Source organism: Centroberyx gerrardi, chromosome 5 (assembly GCF_048128805.1).
Source record: "Centroberyx gerrardi isolate f3 chromosome 5, fCenGer3.hap1.cur.20231027, whole genome shotgun sequence".
In the NCBI taxonomy this organism is placed as follows: Eukaryota; Metazoa; Chordata; class Actinopteri; order Beryciformes; family Berycidae; genus Centroberyx; species Centroberyx gerrardi.
In genome coordinates this window covers 28,311,005-28,331,898 of record NC_136001.1, presented here as the reverse complement: position 1 = coordinate 28,331,898, position 20,894 = coordinate 28,311,005, and the positions used below count along the sequence as shown (strand labels likewise).

The 20,894-nt window shown below is 47.9% G+C and overlaps 1 protein-coding gene across 2 annotated transcripts in view; it reads right to left on the bottom strand.

Moving 5' to 3' along the window:
* Nucleotides 1-434: 434 nt before the first annotated feature.
* Nucleotides 435-20,894, bottom strand: part of arhgap46a (Rho GTPase activating protein 46a) — a 33,585-nt gene continuing 13,125 nt past the window's right edge. The window contains exons 3-10 of one of the 2 annotated variants that reach the window (XM_071917442.2): nucleotides 10,995-12,441; nucleotides 7,677-8,343; nucleotides 7,228-7,320; nucleotides 4,756-4,829; nucleotides 4,206-4,405; nucleotides 3,419-3,510; nucleotides 3,132-3,301; nucleotides 435-2,161 (exon numbers count right to left, since the gene is read on the bottom strand). In XM_071917442.2, the coding sequence (XP_071773543.1) occupies nucleotides 1,967-2,161; nucleotides 3,132-3,301; nucleotides 3,419-3,510; nucleotides 4,206-4,405; nucleotides 4,756-4,829; nucleotides 7,228-7,320; nucleotides 7,677-8,343; nucleotides 10,995-12,441 (2,938 nt within the window). In that variant the 3' untranslated portion in view covers nucleotides 435-1,966. The remainder of the gene's footprint in view (nucleotides 2,162-3,131; nucleotides 3,302-3,418; nucleotides 3,511-4,205; nucleotides 4,406-4,755; nucleotides 4,830-7,227; nucleotides 7,321-7,676; nucleotides 8,344-10,994; nucleotides 12,442-20,894) is intronic. The other variant, XM_071917443.2, reaches the window with a different exon arrangement.

Genomic DNA, 20,894 nt, shown 5'->3' with positions numbered 1-20,894 from the left:
TATAAAATGTGTTCTAATAAAGCATTTCTGCAGCTATTTACACAAATATTCAACATTAACCGTTGTTTTTCCTTTGGGTTTTATGATTGAAGGTGATCAGTTGAATGTAATTAGACAAAAATGTATGGATCCCGTAGCTGTGCTAACTTTTTAACGGCATCTTGGAATTAATTATGCCTTAGGAAAGTGTATAATGTCAAGTTTTATTGGAATTATGGCCAAAACCTTTTCAACTCTTTTCAATATTTCTTTTAATATTTTCTTTTAAAACAGAGTTTTTTTTTATTAACTTCTCTTTATCTGCCTACCCTTTTCTTGGCAGAATTGTATCGGACAACGTGATAATTTCGTTTTTCCGACATTATTTTTTGTATCAGTTCTCTTTGCTCTTTGACTTTCAATGCAAAGCGGTCAGAAACACAAGCCAGCCAATCTACAATTGAACAAACCTTTATTTATGGACAGTCATTCCATACTATAACAAGAAGGTATGCAAACATACATATACACACATGGATAGTGGTTTGAATCAGTCCTATTGTCAAAAAGGCAGGCGGTTACAGCAGAGAAATGAACTGTAATTACAAAAAACACACATTTCTTTTATTCCTCTTTTCAGCAACAGGAAGCTTCACCCTTACCCTGGATCATTAGAATAGGCTCAAGGAGAGTTAATACTATTTACAAGCAGAATATATTTACAATGGCAAAGCCTGAGAGGGGAAACAAAAAAAAAGCCTTATCTACATTCTCATAGTGCTTGACAGTTGAACAATACTCCATCCTCGGTGTGGGGGTTTGTGGTCGAATAATCTAATTTTCAGTCTGCAAGGGAGGCCAAGTACAGTTATCACATCCAACACCCGTTTTATCATAAGACCTGAGCCAAAAAAAGTACAGACCACAAACAAAAGAAGAGAACACTCTCGGTTTGAGAGTCTACACACAGATAACAGAGAAAGAGTATCATCAGTTGAATAACCGAGCTCCCACATAACGACTACATATACCACATAAACTGTAATTACAACACCCTCGTTCAGTGTTAAGAAATTGTAAAATCAAAGCACTTCCATGTTTACTTGTTTCTGAACTCACCACCAACTGTTAAGAGGAGCGTGTCAACAGCACATCCTCCCAGTCTGTGCTTTGAAGCGCTGGCTCTGCACTGTGTGTCAAAACAGTCGTGGCGGTACGGCTACTTGTGTCTCGTAAAATGAACATACGAGGAAGACCACGACAGGCTGCTATCAATACAACTACTCAAAACAGCACAGGCAAGCTTATTAATAAGACGTCATTACGAGATTTCTCATACTCTTCATATCTTCAATTTCTGTACATAATAAATGAAGGCCGTGTCTTTCATCCACACGCAAACACTCGTGTGCACACACACACACACACCCACACACAAACACACTTGTATGAAACCAGACAGCGAGCCAGAAAAAAAAAAGGCCAAGCATCAACAATGCTTTTTTTTTTTTTTAGTAAATATAAATAAGGCAACTGACCACGGTTGAATTCATCTCACACGCAGTTTCCTTGTGCCAGTGTCCATTTTGTTAACTAAATATTGTGAGAATCTTACTTTACACAGCCCAGTTATCCAATGAAGTTGTAGTACTACCCATTCAGAAAGAAATGAAAGAGTAAAATCAGTTTTCACATGCAGTTAGAAAACAGTCACTAAAATGAACCACGTTAAAGCCGGTTCCAAGGATGTGATCGGAGTCGCCATGAGTCTTCTTCGCTCTCGTCACTGTGGATTTGGTATCAAAAATACACAATGAAGCCTCAAGTGATGCGCATTGTCCCCCAGTAAGGAAGCAGGAAAGTACATGGGTCCGATGTAAGAATTTCCAGTGTGGTTTTGACAGAGACGTCGTGTTCACGTCTGATTGTAGATGTGTAATTGTGGTCGCCGGAGGCTGACCCGGCACGTGAGGCGGCTTGCCGAGCGCTACACCACCCCCTCGACGAAGCTGGTGTCCAGGTGAACGATGAGCATTCTCAGGAAGGACATCTCCTTGCGCGTGTTCTCGAAGATGACCCGCGGGTCGTCCGACTGGCAGCGGAGGCAGTTGGGGGCCATCACCATGGCCAGGTTGTTCACGTCCATCTTGGTGACGGCCACGTTGGCGGGCTGAGCGAACACCTAGGGGCAGAATGTAGGGAGAGAGAGGGGAGAGAGCAGTGAATTAGAACACAGACTGACCTTTGACCTGCACCGTGCAGCGGACGAGTCATGCTCCGTTCATCCAGGCAGGGTTACTACAAGTTTGGGATTTTCCATTCGTTTTTATTTTTATATAGTTTTCAATTTATATTTCAATTTCAGTTCCGTTTTCAGTGCGGGTTTGGAAGTTTTTTATTGTTCACAAATGTTTACTTTTAGTTTCGTTTTTGATTTAGTTCCAGTTTTAGTATTTTTGGTAGGGGTGGTATTTTTTAAACATATAATGATCAAAGTTCAGAGCAGGTATTTTGCATATGTTTGCAACAGGTATTGTGTAATACAAACAATAAATCATTCATTCTTTTTAAAATGTATTTACATGAATTTTTCATTAGTGTTCAGTAAAAATAGCCCAAACTTCTCTGCCCAAAATTCTAAACTTTTTTTTTTTTTACCCTGCACATAAATAAACATTTGACGTATATTAGTATACAAGTAGTCAAGATAGTTTTAAGCCAGTTTTAATGTTTTATAACACCTACTTTTCATATTAGTTTTAGTTTGTGATAATAACCTTGTTTCCTGGGCTAAATATGATTTTAAAAAAATGAATGTGTGTTCATGACAGTGCAACAGAAATAGTGAATTTAAATGTTTTGCTGTGACATTTTGCCAATAACTTAGTGGCATTACTTTTCTGTAGACATAACAATAATAATTTTATTTATATAGCACATTTCTATAATAAGGTGCTTTATAATCAAGACAAACAAAAGACACAGAAACAATGTTGCATGAGAAAAGGACAGCAGCAAAAACAAAGACAAAGACACAGCCATAAGGTTGGTGGCTTATGACTATTATTAAGGGTAAGGAGTGTGTGTGTGTGTGTGTGTGTGTGTGTGTGTGTGTGGGAGGGGAGTTAAGGCGATGCTAACATGTTGTTTACCTGCAGAAAGTGGATGAAGTAGCAGAGCACCAGCCTGTTCAGCTCAGGCAGAGACTGCACCACAGCGATGGCCGACACCGGGTCGTCATAGTTACTGACACACTGCTTGTAGAAGTTCATGGGGATGAGAGGCTCCTCCAGCTCCCTGTACCACAGCTTCATCAGAGAGGCTGAACGAGACGGAGACGCTCTTAAGTATGCGTGTTCAAACGTACATTACATGCATGAGCACAACAGGCAGACGCCCGAGGCAAAACGCTTCACACACAAAGTCCGGCCTGCCTCACCTGGGACGTTGGGGTCGGAGAGATTCTCTGGGATCCTCCACTGGTCCACCTGCAGCTTCAGCGCATTCACTTCATCGATGTCTCCAGGCACCCTGAGGACGTTACACGGCACGTCAGTTACACGCAACAGCCACAAGAGGGACCCCTACTTCTATCATTCCACATTCTCCGTGCCCTGTGGCGAATCCATTATTCATTCCCACCCAGTTGGCTCCAAATGTGGCCTGCTGGCTTTCGAAATAAACTGTTCTTTGCTGGCACTATTTCTTTAGGACAAAACAAAAACAGAATATATGTAATATGAGCAAACAACACACTGTACAGGCAAGAGAGTGAGAGTTTCACAGGGAGATTGGTATATAGTATGTTTGGTGAGAAGGGAACTGTCTTCTAAATAAATCAAGATCTTACAGAATTCAATTTGCTAGAGAAGACCCTGCACAAATAAACTGTGCAACACACAGTTGGAAACACTTGCAAAGCTTCCACGTGCTTGTAATCCAGCGCTTCAGCGGTAATGTAAACACATATTATGAAGTATCAAATTAAACAGTGCAAAGCAGGGCTATGTTTGTTCTGTTGTCTACCCTGTGTACTGTACACAGGGAGAGCCTGCTTCAGACTGTAATGATACAGGAGACCACACACATAGATCTATATACTGTGTACATACAATGCATACACACACGCATACAGTTCCCCTTCAAATTTCCTAGGCTCCACCTCTCACCCCAACTCCCACAGCTCAAGTCGTGGCACGCAATTGGCTGCGTTTGCTCCGTCTTACCTGAAGATGCCCTCCGTCTGGGCCCCGCCCAGCGCTAGAACGTACTGGGAGAGCTGAACCTGCACCCAGGGCAGCTTCCTGTCTGGGAACAGCTCAGTCTGCCTCTCCATCACCTCCTCCAGGGAGCTGCCAAACAGGGAGGGAGTGACGATGGCCCGCCTGCTGTGGTCGATCTCCTCCAAGGTGGGCTTGCGTAGACCCTGGGGCCAGGAGGAGAGGAGAGGAGGAGGGAGGAGAGGAGAGGAGAGGAGAGGAGAGGAGAGGAGAGGGGGGGGTTTACTGCCTGTGCATGTCTGCGACTATGATACTAATCATGGTTGTGTCTATGACTGCCTGGATCTGTGATTACATCTGGAAGGCACTATGACTGGGCCTGTGTTTACGTCTCTGCCTCTGACTGTGTCAGCATGCCTATAATTATGTCTCTCTATGACTGTGTTCGACGTGACTAAGTTACACATCACAACTTTCATTGTGATACCTCCTATTTTTATCACATATTTTGACTGTACTTTGGCTAACTCCTTTTTTTTTCTTTCTTCCAGCTCACCTTTTTGCCTCCAGTGATGGCCACCTTCTGCAGTTTCCGATAGCAGAACTTTGCATATGTGCTGATCGGCAGGCCTGTTGGGTGGGAGGAGAGACAAGTACAGGACTGAGGAAAAGTGTAACCCAACCCCACAAGAAACAATACTCACACTCTCGCCGTATCCCCACAGCCCCCTAAGTAAAATCCGTAAGCATCTGGCCTTACTGAACACACCAAATAATAAATAGTTAAAACTCTTTCCCACAAATAGGACAAGTGGTGTTCTTTTCCCACAGATGTCAGATAGTGTATGACAGGCAGGCAGTGGTAATTGGAGAGACATGTTGACGGTGTGATTCTGGCATATGGGGATTAGAGCAGGCTTGACTAAACTGTCAAGCTGAGGGAAGATTTACTGCTGTTGAACAAAAGCTTAAGAGACAGGAGCCAGCCTACACATCCTGTTTCAGGTGATTCATCAGTACACAGAGACATATAGGCCACCGGAGAGAATGAGAAACACAGAGGCTCCCTGTCTGCTACCTGCCCTATGTAGCTACCGTAGGCCCAGATCTATTTCGGAAGTGAACTGCATTAGAGGAACAACATTGTTTTCAGAGGTGGCGCATACTTCAAGAGGCACTACCTATAAAAGGAACCCGATCTGCTGTCACCGAAAAATTAAATTGGGATCCTCTACACTTCAGTTTGTCAAGCAAAAGGCAAACAGGAAACCCCAATTTACGGGTCACCGTCTGCACTCACAAAAAGAAATCATCCCCATCTTTCATTGCCGTGGTAACTCTGGTTTACACCAAACACTGGTCTCCACTTCCCCTCTCTAGGCTTTTCCAATCACACCCATGGGGTCCATTCCCGTTCCCAGAATCTCTACTGTCTCAGGTACCTGAACCGGCGCCAGATGGAGAACCTCGTGCTGGGATAAAAAAAAAAACACTCTTTCCGCTATGTTCCCTCAAGCCAAAGCCCCCGGATTTATAGCAAACAGGTGACTCCCATGCATGCGCACAACCGTCGTTAATCTGACCGAGTTTGACTATAATTACGTCTAATTAGAGAGATCATACCAATAATTTGCCCTTGATCTTGGAGAAAACACACAGGTTTTTTTGTCCCAGGACTCCCAACATAGAGGTTGTTCATTTACTGGGAGGAAAGCAAGAGTGAAGAGCCCTGTTCCGCAGTGAGAAAGGGTTTGAACACTACTGGTGGTCTATATTTACATCGAGTTTAAAGGCATGAAAACAACAACAACAACCAAGCAACCAAAGCCCAGGAGAAATCCGAGCTCATTAGGAGCTTGAGTGTACTGTACCAGGCCGAGAACGGCATGACACCTGTCTACACTTGGGCTGAGGCTAAACTTAACAACAAAACACAGACCCTCTAAAGAATACCGAGGAGACAACTTCAGTCTCGTCTTGGTTTTTGCTTATGAGTCTCGGCGGTGAGGCCAGTCGAAGCCCATCCACATCAACACCCACCCCCCAGGCCCCAAGCCCAAAGGAGTCAGTTTCCAAGCCCAGACCAGGCCAGGTCTGGCCCGACAAGAGGCCTCCGGTTCCCACACGCGACTCCCACCCCTCCTGCTCACAGCTGCTCATTGCTCTGGTCAGACACGCCGTACTTCGTTCCAGCTCTTCCATCCATCAAGCAGACAGCAGCTCTCATTATGCTGTTTTTGTGGATGTGAGGCGTTTCTGGTGGTTTGGGCTTCATCGAGAGCAATAATAGCGCCTTTCCCTGAAGACACGATTCCTCTTATAGTTTACAGACCTTTGTAGTGAGTCAGACATGTGGAGTAGGCTTTCCCTTTGACCTTGTTAAGTCAGTTGGAGTTGTTCAGCAGATAGCGCTGCGTCTGAGTCACTGTAGCACAATGTGTGAGACCACCGCTGCGGTGTCTGCTATGAGACGAGTGGGTTCCTTTCTGGTGACATCATGAGAGCTGGCCATGTGGGCTGCCCTAATGAGGGCATGTGCCAATGAGTAGGCATCCTTTAAATGGTTGACTGACATGCAATGTGGGAATGGCGAGAGAGATCACTAATATGATTCACAGTGTAGTTTATTGTGTGTCTACAGAACTCTCTGAAATTCTCATCCTACATATTTTTTTCCCAGCCCTACTTTCTGTGAAACCCATTCATTGTGTCCAGAAGTACATCAGCATGTACTCATCTGACGAATTACACATCTCAGAGTTTTCCATCCTACTCAAAATGGTCATTCTACAGGGAGCAATATGTTTGATTTGTAACGATTTGTATCGCTTACAGGCTCAAGACAGCTTTTGAAGAGCAGAGAGTAGAAACAGAGTAGAAAAACATGTTTGGGCTCCCACGCCTGCCCCCTTTTCTGCTCTGTCAAACACATAATCTCGAACAAATGGGAATTGCTGAAGATCCAACTTTCTCAAAGCGATATCTTGGGTAGCAGACCGAGGGGAAAGTAAAAGAACAAAAGATTTACCCTCTTCCTCGTCGGTGTTCTGTTTTCGTTTCTTTCTGGACTTTGAATTCTTCTTCAGCTTCAGCTCCTGCTGTTCCAGTATGAACTGAGTCACTGTGAAACAGAGAAGAGAGCGGAGGTCAAATCTCTGAGAGTCAATCAGATAAGTACAAGGCCTACAATCACATTATCAGGCTCAACATAAACAATAAAGTTATTTCCTATCACTCCAATACTGAATTGACATGATTCGATTAGAATTGGAAGGAAAAGAGAGAAGAAAAGGTGTGATGAGTTAAAAAAGAGACATCTACACACATCACATCACATCACATCACATCACATCACATCACATCACATCACATCACATCACATCACATCACATCACATCACATCACATCACATCAAATACGCTGAGAATGAGACAAAAAAAAACATTGGGAGGGACGGAAGAGAGAAAGGTGACCCACCCTGTTGCTCAGTCTGAGACTCACGTTTCTTGTCGCTGGTGGGCTCTGTGTGTCTCTGGATGTAGCCCTCCAGGTAGCAGCGGAACTTGGGCGAGGGGGCGAAGAAGGCCAAGCTGACGGCCATGAGCTCCCAGCCCGCCGCCAAGCTCCTGGGGCTGGTGTTGCCGGTAGTCTGCCTCACCAGCTGCACGTACAGCTCGTCCCTCAGCCCCGGCATGTCCCAGCACTTGGTGACGATGAGTAGGGCGCAGTGGCGGCGGTCCAGCCGCGAGGGCCGGTCTCCCATGTAGGCCTGCACCAGCTTGAACATCTCGCAGGCCTCCTTCCTGACGGCGCGGTTGCTGGTGACCAGCATGGGCTTCTTGATGGAGCCGCGGTTCCACGACAGCATGTTGGCGATGGAGACGCGGCGGCGGAACAGGCCTTGAGTGTGCATGTTGAGGTGCTTGCTGGCCCAGTCCTCCATGCCCATGTCCGGGGGCGGGGGCTGCCGCAGGGTGGCGTAGGAGAGCTGGTAGGAGGAGCCTCCCGCCCTTCCTCCGCCCCCATCGCCTCCTTCTCTGCTGTCATGGGCGGCGGGGCGGTGGGGGCCCAGTGAAGCGGTCCGCCCGTCCACCATGCCTTTCTTCCTGCTCTCCAACTGAGCCTGCAGCTCTAGGGTGCCCGCCTGCAGGAGGAGAACGAGCACAGAGAGGTGGAAAGGAGGTAGGAGAAAGGAGAAGAAGAGTTAGACAAGGGGAGGAGGGGAGGAGGGAGGCGAGAGGGAGAGGTGAGAGAGGGGGGAGGCGTCAGTGCAGCAGAGGTACAAACTGTGTCTGTGCAGCTGCAGTGTCTTCGCTGTGTCAGTGGGAGCTGGGCTGCCTTTCCCCTGCTATGCTCTGCTCTGCAGTGCTAGGGCTCGAGGGGGAATTGTTGCAGGATCGGCACATTAATTTCCTAAAGCCGGAAAAGAATTGCACAGGGGAAAAAAATCCCCCCAAAGTCCACATGGACCCTGGCCTGAGCAGCAGGTGACCAGATAGTGGCGTAACAGACCTTACCTCTGCCCCCGCCCACTCCAGACTCACCTCCCCTTCAGAACTACAGCTAAGGCTAAGTCCCACACAAGACCTCGCTCTGATCCCTACGGTGGGGTTTATGGCCATAAGGAACCCCTCATCGCCTCTAACAGAGACAGCCAGTAACCCAGATACGCTCTGCAAACAGCCAGGAACAACACAGAACCAGAGCCAGAATCAAAGCTCAAATTTACTATCGGAACATAAAACACGTTGACATATCTTTTCAATGAGACCGTGATGTAATGTGGGGCTGGCGAGTGCCAGAGAAGCTGGACTTTAGATTTAGGGTTTCTCAATCAAATGTAGCAGATCTCTGTGGTTCAGCTTTGGCAGAGGGACTATACGGCCGTATGGAGTTGATGTTTTTTTAAAATGGGTGGCAGAGGTCAACTCCAGAAGATCAAATGCAACCAGGGGCATGTTAAACTAGGGAAAGGGACATAAACTCTATGACTTATACTTTCACGAAGTTCCATTACGCTATTATACAGATAGCTTACAGATGCACCAGCACAGGGTGGTAATTAAGTCGTGCTATGAATTGGGATACTGAAACAGTGGCAAAAGCCCTTAAAAACATCAAACATTCCTGGTCTAGAATACTCTCTGAAAACAGTTGGGAGTTTCAATGAATCCTTTGAACAATCTGGTTCAAAGGTCTTTCAGTAAGAAGAAAGTGTTGAAATATGGAATACATAGAATGTCAAATCCCACACAGCCCCAGACAGCAAGCCATAATCTGTATGTGTGTGCGAGGGTGAGTGAATGATATAACAGCAGGTCTGAAGAACATTCCAGGACAGACTTAGGGGGCCCGCTCAGCGCTCCTTGGCCGGTGTCTAACATGCTATTGCCACAGTGGTACCAATAGCCCTCGGTACCAACCAGCCTTCCCTCCCTCCCCTTCCTCCTCCTCCTCCTCCTCCTCCTCCTTCCTACTCTCCCTGCCAAGCCTGGGCCATATGGGCCACAGCGGTCCTCCTTCCTGACCGAGGGAAGCCATGTCCTGAATCTCTCTGGCCTGGCATGGGCCCCTGATGCCCAGGCACAGAACTGGCACATAAGTTAAGGTACCTGCAGTGTAGGGCAGATGGAGGATGACAGGTAATGCTGGGATCGTAGCCATTATACTCAGTGGTGCCCACTGCCTAATGTTTTGGGCCCAGTTAGGCATTGAAGATTGGAATGTAAGAGGCGTTACCCACAAAATGGCTTCTGTTCTTCTCCGAGACAGATATAATCTTTTACCCTTATTGTTTCCATCCCAGAGCTCCCTGCTGAATCAAACATTCGCTATTATAGTGGAACTCACTTCCCAAGTCAAAACCATAATGTATGGAGGCATGGGGTGTGACTCTGTTGCTGAAGGGGCTTTGGAGATTAGAAGTAGCAGATCTTGGAACTGAGCTCTGACTCCACATGCTGCTACTTATATAACTGTTTGGGGGAATCAAAGAGCTCCCTTAACTCAAATCATGTGCACCTGTAGTAATAACTCCTGACGACAAGATATGCATCACCGTGCTCTACTGTATGTGAATCTGTGTGTACTTTAATGCTCTGCCAAGTCAAAATATCATAATCAAATCTATTCTGTTGTCAAAGATTTTAATAAACTGACCTGCCCCCTGCCCTTACAGTCAAGAGGAATGTTTCTGCTCAAACAATCTGCCCACTCTTCCATTTAAAGCTCTCTAAGGAGGAGACAGTGAACAGTGAACAATACAAAAGCAGGAGCTAAAATTTCCCATAATATGCAGATGCTTTTTTTTAAGCATAACTTGGGAAAAACATCATTTGCCTCGTTTAACACAGTGATTATCTTCTAATCTGACAGTGAATGTGGTCCTGGAGAGATACCAGCAATCTGAGCACTTCCAGACCAAACAAAATTGAATCCAAACAAACCCACTGAGGTAAACAGACCACACAATAATATAGACACAGTTGAGCTCTTAATCACACAGGAAAGTATCATAATATTGGATTAGCCAAAATGTGATACTTTTACAATCCATATTTTGTAATTACCAGCAATCTAACTTCTCACACAAACAAAGAGTCACACACATACACACACACAAACGCTTGAAAGTAGTATGGGAAGCAGCCCACACACAGTGAGCTTGGACACACACACCACGGTTATCTACAGTGGAAGACTGTACAGATGTTACCTGGGCAGATGACATATGTAACTGACAACACACACACACACACACACACACACACAGACACAGGTGGGGTGTGGGGTTACCTGTGAGGGAGGTCCTGGGGTCTCTGGTGAGGACAGGCTGGCCTGGCTAGTGATACTCTTCTCCAGGGTGTCCACCTTCTCGTAGGTCCTTTTCTGCCTCCCTGGTATCTCCAGGGGTGTCAGGGCAGGGTTGCCATGGTTACCTGCCCTACTCAGTGACCGGGCGGCCCCAGTGAGGTCCTCTCGTGACGAACACCTGCCCGCTGACCCCCCTGCTCCTCCGTACCACCTGAGCGAGTCCGCAGGGGAGCGCGTCCGGGGCACGACCCCCCTCTCCCCCATCTCCGGCTCCAGCCCCGCCCTCACCTCCCTCATGGTGTTGGAGCGACTCACCACCTCCCTCATCTCGGCCATCAGCCTCTCGTTGAGGGCGCACAGCTCCCCGCTGCTGCCCACTGACCCCGGCCTGCCTCCCGCTCCGGCGCCGGCGCCCACCCTCCTCCTGCTCTTCCTCCTCAGGCTAGGGGAGGGGCCGGTGGAGTAACCGGAGTCCTGATAGGTGGCCGTGGCCTGCGGGGTCGGGGTGGGGAAGTCCTGCGAGGCCTGGCTGCTCTGCCTGCTGTGTCGTGCCTCCATGGCCCGCTGCACGGTGGCCTCAAGGGCCCGCCAGCTCTGCTTCTTCTCCAGTGTGCCCGGGCCCGGGGTCCCTGGCTCCCTGTCCCTCGGCTGGCCTCGAGCCTGGGGAAGAGACAGGGCCTGGTGCTGGGGATGTGGCTGAGGCTGAGGCTGAGGCTGGGACAAGAGAGCATCCTGCCTGGAGGTAGGGGAGGGGGTACGTGTGGGGACGGGAGAACCAGACAGGTGTCCCTGTTTGGGGTCCACGTTGATCATGTGCTTGATACACTCCAGGCCAGCTGGGCTGTAGTCTGAGGCAGAGGGGTTCCTCTTGTGCCTGGAGGCTGAGTGGGACGAACCAGGGTGCTGGAGGAGCCTGGGCTTCTGGAGGCTGTGGGTGGGTGTGAGGCGGGACAGAGATGGCCCGTTGTAGAGGTGCACCCCCTCTACTTCCATGTCTATTGGGGGCTCATCATATATGGGGCACTCTGACACTGGGTCATCATAGATTGGGGCAGTGCAGCCATACTGGGGGGAGACTGGGCGTGGCGTGCTGGTCTGCGACCTGTGAAGGAGCGGACTGGGATGGCCGCTCTCTGATGTCACCAAACAGAAGCTGCCGTTGCTAGCTTTTCTCAGGTGGTGGGCCTGGCGTGTGTCAGCTGCCATTTTGCCGGAAGGGGCAGTCTTGTATCCCTGGGTGGAGCTGAGGTGTCCCCCTTGGGCCTTGTTGCTGGAGGGGTGGAGTGTGAAGGTGTTGGCTTTGTTGTGTGTACTGTGGTGGAGGTGCTGCTGCAAGGCTGGGATGGGCTGGCTACGGCTCATGCTATTCACCTTCACCAACATGGCCGCCTTAGTGCCGGGTGGGGGCTGCCATCTTTGGGAAGCGTCCCTAAGGGAGAGAAAACAGAGCAGGGTGAGATGTGACTTCAGTCAAATTAACAAATATACCTATGGTCAAAAATAAAGACTCAGAGAGACGGAGACAGCTGACAATACCAGCAAAGCATTATCATCATATAAATACATACACAGGCTTACAGCCACCCCTATATTTCATCCATTTTAGAAAATTCAAGGCTCACAGGGCTGGGAAAATGAACAGAAATCCACAAATTCTTCTCCAAACATTTCACTGACCTCCAAAGCCTTTGCTCCATTTTTAGTCTGGCAAGCCATAATAGTCCTGTCAGACCCGTGAGACAATAACTCCAGTGTGTGTTGTGCAAACCGAGCGCCTGAAAATACTGAGTGACCAACTGCAACACATCACTGAAACCAATCCAGAATTCCCGTTACTGTCTGTGGCCCAGAGGTATGGAGAATACACCCTGTATAATGTTGTTTAATAGTATTTTTATGCCTGTGGAGTAAATAGTGCTGCTTTCATTTATATGTGAAAATCGCATGGCCTAAAAGTCTGTCAGTTAATGAACATTTGGACAGCAAATCGGTAGGCAGCGTGGAAAGAGGTTGATTTGAGAGAAGTTAAAATTACAGTAGTTCACAGCAGTGCAAATCTTTCCAAGGGTCAGAAGGTTAATTCTTTTCCTTCTGGTTTAGCGGCTGGGCTAACTTCAGACCCGATGGCACAATGCTAATCCCAGCAGCAGCGTAAAACAATCTGCCATCAATCTGGTCACACCGCTCTGCTCTGCTGCCCTCCACTGTGCTCTCACCCCATAATCTTCCCCTGGAATCAAGACTTTTCATTCCTCAGCTGATCAAACACTTGTCCTCTCAAACCAAGAAGTGTGTCTAAAGCAGGCATTAATAAACACACACACACGCACACGTACACACTCACTCAGTGACTTGCCTGAGTAGGACACAGCATGACGCAGCACAGAATATCTAAGGTCGATTGGCTGTATGCTCCCTCAAACAATCAAAGGTCAAACATGTTTTATGACAGCAGGTACATAAGTTTGAAGCCAGGCCCAGGGACTTACCTTCCCTCCCTCCACCCTCTCTCCTTTACATTCAGTGGGGTAATTAACCAGATCAAAGCTGATCGCCTTCTGTCCTCGTAAATCCAAACATAAACACAGATCTATGTAGAACTAGAGCCGTTCAAAGGCTTCCCTTTCCTAAGAGCTCCACGACTTGGTGGAGAGTTGGGTTGTCAGGGCAGGAAAAGGACACAGAGGGAGGAGGGAAAGAGGCGGAGTGACCCCCCCTCCCCTTCCCCAGCCTCCCCACATCTCTCTGGAACAATACAGAAACAATTCCCCTGAGGTCCTCAGACCCAATGGCAAACTTCCTTTTACGCCTCCTAGCTACTGCTCGGCATTTTCTCTCTCTTAGTCCCCCCCCCCCCCCCCCCCCCTTCTTCTCTGAGAGTGAGTCACGCCACCTCTGTGGTTTGAATGTAAACAGCCTCTTGTCTTCAAACGGTCCCACAGATATGCCATCCAGGCAGGGCCTATAAACAGCTGGGTCTCAGCCACCTGGCGCAGCACCAGGACAGCCTGACACAACCGCTGTTGTTGGGAAACACTCCAAGGCCCCCGCCTCACTTCTCCTCTGATGGAGCGACGAAAGACCAATCAAGCCTGTTTACTGCCTAACACATGCACACGCGCGCACACACGCAGAGACAGACACGTGTGAAGACGAGGAGCTGTGACGGATGGGATTCACCTCAAACCGCCACTGTTTAGTTGTCACAGGGGGGTGTGAGTGTGTGTGACTATGCGGGACAGGGGCGGGGGTTGGGAGGTGACAGCTGTAAACACGAGAAGCCACTGTTTGTCCTCTTTGAAACGCTGCGTGTTTTCTCACTCCCGTCCTGTCGTGGGCCAGGCAGGAGGAGGCGGTGTCACCTCGACACCAAACGCAGACAAACACTCCAAAATCATTCCCACCTCAGAGGTTGACGCACAGCTGACTGTTTAGCACGGGTTTGCTATTGCAGGAACAGTTCACAGGCAAAACATCAAGGCTTTTCGTATAATTAGACAGCCAAAGAACACAGGAGACCACACACGCAAACCACAATAATCACATTCCACTTCCATTATCCATCAACAAATTAAAGCTTACTGCTCCTGACACAATCTCTCAAGTTCATTTAATGGCCGACTATAAAAAAAAACCCTGAATCTATCTACTGTGGGTCCTTGGTGGGTGAGTGGTCTACTTTATGAGGACTGACCCTGAGAGAGTAGTGACCAGGACTTCCTGTCTGAGGAGGTCCCCGGGAGGGTTGGGGAGAGGGCTTCCCTATGCAACACAAACAGGAAATGCCTAATGTAACGTTCACACACTGCAACCAGGGCGGAAGCAAGGGCTGAATCACGCTTATTGGGGGCTTACATGCAGCTTTATAAAATTGTTGACTTCATGCAAGGGAAAATCCACTTCCTTGGGTCAATTAATCCCTTGCGATTCACCATGTCAAAAACAAAACAAAACAGAATCCGGAAAAATCTTCCATCCGTATTATCCATGCCTGTTCATACTGACGCTAAATGATATCAGCTCTCTTATGATATACCCGATAACAACGGCAGACAGCCTATCCTGCAGGGGCTGTAACTGAACACATTCAGAGGCCTGTGAGGAGCGCTCTGCTGAGCCCAGCTCCCAGCACTGAGAGATAGGGATTTCATCAGGCTTTGTCTCTGTTGTTTGCCTGTCATTGTCCCAGTCAGGCCCGGTACAGGTCCAGTGTGTTCAACCCCTCCGGCATCGGCACATTATGCTGGGTGTCAGCAGTGAGCGAGTGCGGTGCGATGATTATCACGATCACATGGGGGCCAGTAGCCAACTCCAACAGTAAGGCCGCACACTGTCTTCGGTCTCAATGTAAAGCCTCTAATCCCATTACACAGCTAGAACAACATTCACATATCACCAAACCCCAGGTCAACCAAACAAAGTATGATTACAAACCCTGGACCAAAAACGAGCGAGACAAAGACGGCACAATGGTGAGAAACTAAGAGAAGCCCAGAGTGGGAAGACGAGTGGGGGAGAAAGAAGAACGAGAGCTAGAGAGACAAGAGAGGAGGGTGAGAGTATGTGTAAATGAGAAGGGGTGGGGATTAGTCGTGGGAGAGTGCAGCGAGGGAATGAGCGGGAAGGCTGGCATTCCTCAGGGCTCATTCAGGGGCCTCGGCGGTGGTGTGGGGCGCCTCACACAATGCATGGCTGTGCCATCGTCACGGAGACGCCTCCCTTAACGACAGCAATAGAGCGCAGGGAGGGAGAAGGAGGGAGGCTCAACCTGAAAGAGCCATCCTCGACCTCCAGAGTCACTCAGGCAGACAGACAGTCTCTTATGTAACCGATGCTGAACAGGTCTGGACTGCTGCAGTGACACACCAGCACCACGCGTCCTTTTCTCTAATCATAATGAACGTTGTTTAAAAAGGGTGTGTTGCATGCTAACCGCCTGCCTGTCAGGTGTTTGTCGAATGTTAGCTAAAGGAGCGGTTACACGCAACAATATATCACAGGGGCATGAAGAAAAAACATGATTATTATCACTGGGAAAATAAAAACTCCCTCCACATTTTTCTGGATCTCTCGCGGTTTACAAAGTGATCATCTCCAGTTCAGCTATTCCACCCCTACACACACATACACACACACACACACACAGTATGTGCACGTGCACACAAACACATACACACAAACACACATACGCACTTACAAACACATTCCTTCAGAGCCTGGAGCTAGCATGTGAGACCTTTAGGAACATAGAGGAAGGGAAGATAAAATGAAGTTAGAGGCCCTTTGGAGCCCGACTGGGTAATTCGATTGGACTGCGGGGCAGCAAATCAACTTAACGGTCAGCAAATTTCAATTAGTCTCGCCGGCTCTGGTGTCTCACACCCACAGTCCCAGATACCTCTGTCGCTGTTCTGAATATTACTGTGGTCAGACCGTCTTAATAACCAACTAAATATACTATGGGGACTATGCTGTCAGCAGATGTTCTGTCTTTCCTTTCTTTCCAGCCTGGAATAACCGTTGTTGGAAAAGCCATCAGCTGAGTCACTTTGGCGGATAGGGATATGGATTTGGAAGTTCTTAAATATATCCCCTGGGAATAGTGGGGTCTGAAAAACAGGGGTTATTATTATCATATGCTGGACAGGAAGAGGAAATGAGGTCGCACAGGCCGAGCTCCTGCTACACAAACACCTCAGAGCAAAGGCCAATGGGATCCGTGCGATCTGCGTAGAGGAAGGAAACCCAAAAGACAAAGAGGATTCGCTGAGGACAATGTTGCAGCCACTTCGTCAGTGTTCAAAGTTGATTTGCCTTCACGCTTTTGAACAATACACCATGAAAAAACCCAAGCCGCAGCATTACAAAATTGCATTTTGGGTAAAGCGATGGCCTCATAGTTCCTGTAAGAGAGACCTAAAGACACTTCCAAGGGGATAGAGAACCAGCTGTCCTGCAACAGCTGAACCGACGCACCTCCCGCCTCTGAGCCAAGATGTCTACCAGCTGTACATATCTGTGGCTCCCGCTGACCCACCCAGCGAGGAGCGCTGGGCCCGGGCCAGAGGACAGCCACTGGAATCCCTGGTCTCCATACTGAAGGGACAGCGTGACAGCGAGGCCGAGCCCGACTCGACGCCAGAGGGAGAGACCCGCCTCTGGAATCTGAATAGTGCGTCTACATCTGTTCACACGAAAACAGATCCCATTGGAGCGCACTCTTTGGATTACATGATAAAACTGGATCCTCTTCACAATCATGAAAGCTGCTCCATAGCAGCCCCACTGCTGTGTGCTTCCCATAACTCGGGGATGTGATCAGGAACACAAACAAAGCAGAAAAAACTGTAATCTCACATTAAAATGAATGAGATTAAACCCCTGAAAAATACCTTCCCAGCATGCTGCAAGTCAGCTGAAGCAGTCTGTGCTCCATGCCTGAGGCCAGTTCACATGTGGTGCCATTGGTCCTTCATGACAGTCACTGGAGACATTCCAGCACACCGCTCCACCAGAAAGGAAAGCTAACAGCATAAAGCAGTGCTTAAATGATATCTAAAATAAAACAGAAGAGGTTTTGGATACACTGTTCCAATTAGACACATAAAACCGTAGCGCTGTAATCCAGTTCTAGAGAATGCCGTAAACTGTGCATTTACGAGAGAGAGAGAGTGAAACGTGTGGAGAAACGGCGTGCAGATAAAAAAGAAATAAGGAAATTGTCACTGCTAACCAGACCAAAGCACTGAGGCACATAACTAGATTGCGAGTTCAAAGTGTAACTTTTTCACAGAGGAAAAAAAAAAAACCCTACTACATTATTATAGGCAGACTTAAAACGCCATCTGGAGAAAGACAAGAAATGAGCTTACCAGTGTGGAGATAAAACAAGCCTTAGTCTTTCCAGTGTGTGTAAAATGTTGTGGCTAGGTCCTCAGAGTGGTGAGAGATGAAAGCGCGAGAGGCTTGTGCTCCCGCTGTAAACATGTAGACAATGTGTGACTCATTAAAAACTATATCTACCCCATAAGACGCCTCCTCATTTCCTAAATAAATCTACTGGTGATTTCTCCTACATGACTCACGGCCAGACGGTCACAGGCACATGAGGGAGATCTCAACTGTTTTTTGTTTACTTTTGCTTTCATATGCAGGACGGGGGTTTTTGACCTTCCAGTTGAAATAAAACTTCCCCCAAATGGAAACATCAAAGTGAAAGGGATATTTCAGTTCACCTCACCCGACACTTGTCACGTTGGAGGATAGTTTCTACATTTACCCTTTATTTCCCCCCCCCCGAATTGTCTGTTAAAATGAAAACAACCAACTAAAATAAAAAGTGGCATCCCTTTAAGCGCCTGGAACTCATCACACACTGTCTAAATAAAGCCAGCTATCTTGTCTCCTCTTCAATGGGTGGAAGCTGGTTCAAACTTGGTACAGTCGGTTCACAAATAAGCAATGTAACACCCTTCAGAGAACTGAGTTTACAAAGGTATTGATATACTGATGCCTGTGCAATCTCTCCACAGGAATCTGCATGCGTTAAAGCTAGTTAACAATCTGGAATGGCGAGTTTCAAGTGTCTGATGTCAGCCTGACTGCCTCGGATTGAACGCAGTCGGTCTTTGGAGCGCCGCTATATCATTACAGGGCTAAATGAGAGAGCACATACTAGTCATTTGGTGTTCACTATTCAGCGTACCTAAACTTCCTGCTTAGAGAAAGCTCTCAGTTGACCCTGGGGGACAATTGGGCTTAAGTGAGGGCCTTTCTTCCTTTTAGTGGTCCATTACAGCCTCCAGACCAACCCACAGGACAATGGAGGGCTGTGACCCTGATGTGAACCATCCTGGGTCACTTCTGGGTTGCCTTACACCGCGCTGTCATGCGTCTTCAGCAGACATTTAACATCCACTCAAACCCAGCATGTCTTCTGTAACTTGAAAGCAGCATGGGAAGCAGCCCACACACAGCGAGCATGTGCACACACACGCACACGAAAAGATCACAGGTTATCTATGGTGAAATCCTGTACACATGTTACCTAGTAGATGACATAACAACACACGGACACACACTGTGAAAGCTGGGTGAAATCCAGTACAGATGTTACAAGCTAGATGATCTATAACACCTTTCAGCCCTACATCATGCTAACAGATCAGCTTGCCTCGGTTCCCTCTATACGCACGTGATTGGCATGTTTACCCCTGGAGACCAAGGTATTTTCCTGATGAGCTCCATACGCTCAAAATACCCAGAAATTCCCAGGACATGTGATAAGACTTGGCCAATGAGTAACAGATTTGGCACACCACTCGACACACAAGCACAACCCTACGCCTACGCTTCCTACAAGCATGTTCGTACACAAACACAGATATGAGCCTTTGTAGTTACAAAGAGAGGGAGGGAGAGAAAGAGAAAGGAAGCTGAATCAACCAGCCAGTGCATAGAATAATACAGATGGTGTGTTGTGTGGAAAATTTAGAAACTCGTCAATCTATTATGACCCCTCCCGTGATTTATTCATAGAGCAAAACAAAAGGAAACTGGCAATGGAAGAACTGGGATTGTCCCATTTCCACAAAGAACGGCATTGTTTTTCAAAAGTCATAAACTAATAAGTTCTCATCTCTTGTCTTCAGCAATGAAGAAAATAGGAAGAAAAAGAACATGACATGTCTAAAATAGCTCAGACTTTCAAGGACAAAATTGAGGAACCTTAAAAAATAGAAATACCCTATAGAACTAAAAAAAGCTACGACCGAAAATAGCATGGCCAAAAAGTGGAAGAGGACAATAGCCTCATGAAAGTCCCCAACACTTTTCTGTTCTGGGCGGGACAGTACAATTAGCGGACCTCAAACCACTGTGACCCTTCCAACTCGTCTTCGCTTCAACCTTCTCCCTTGCTCTTACCCGCTGATCCTTGTCATTATCAATAAGTCTGGCTGCTAGCTGAAGAAGAGAAAGTCTCCGTAAGCCCAAACATCAGACGACCCAGTTTGTTTTCATCCATTTTGAGCTGTCACATTCCACCCTCTCTTTGCATTGCGTGGTGGTTTCTAATTACCTGCTAAGAGAGGGTGGCCGGTGAGCATGTGAGGCGCCATATGGCTAAGCAGGGTATCAAGCCTCTGTGGGCTAAAGACTCGTCAGCCTTACTCTCAGGAACACAGCTGGCCATTGTTTTTGGGGGGGGAGACAGAAAGGGTTCTGGGAAAGGTTGAGTCACTGGGGCAGAGCAGGACCCTGTGGGGAGTTTTAACACTCCCCACACACACCAGGGGCAATGCGAGGAGGCCTCCAGGAGTGTCCTTCAACAGCCTTGGCTGAACAATTGGTTCCCCCTCTACCTTTACGTAATCCCAAGGGGTCGGAGGGCCAGAGGTGAGGCCTCCTACTGGCCAAGGTGAGGTACAAGAAGAGCCAGGAGGAACCGGAGAGCCCGAGTCGCCGCTGCAGGGCCTCTAGAAACAGCAGGGTTCGCCTGTTTATAGCCAGATGGAATGTAGCGGTTCTGCTTATTATCAGCCACAAACAGACAACACTCTCTCACATGCCTCTCATGCATGCTATGTATTTACACACATATCTTTAAACGCTGAAATGACATTGAATGAGTACATCCAGTCACATTGGGTCCGTGATGGTTTGAGCTTACACCCATCAGAGGTGTTACGGTCTTTGATGGCCTGGAGCCTAGGTTTGTTTTAGGAAAATGAAATGAGCGTATAGGAGCGGAGCAGAGCGGGGTGGTGGTGAGCACACAGAAGGACACTAAGACGGCCCCAGTGGCCCTGGGCCAGGGGAAATAGAAGTGGCATGTCTGGAATCTGGCTGGGAGGGAGAGATGGTGGTTTGGACGAGGCCGCA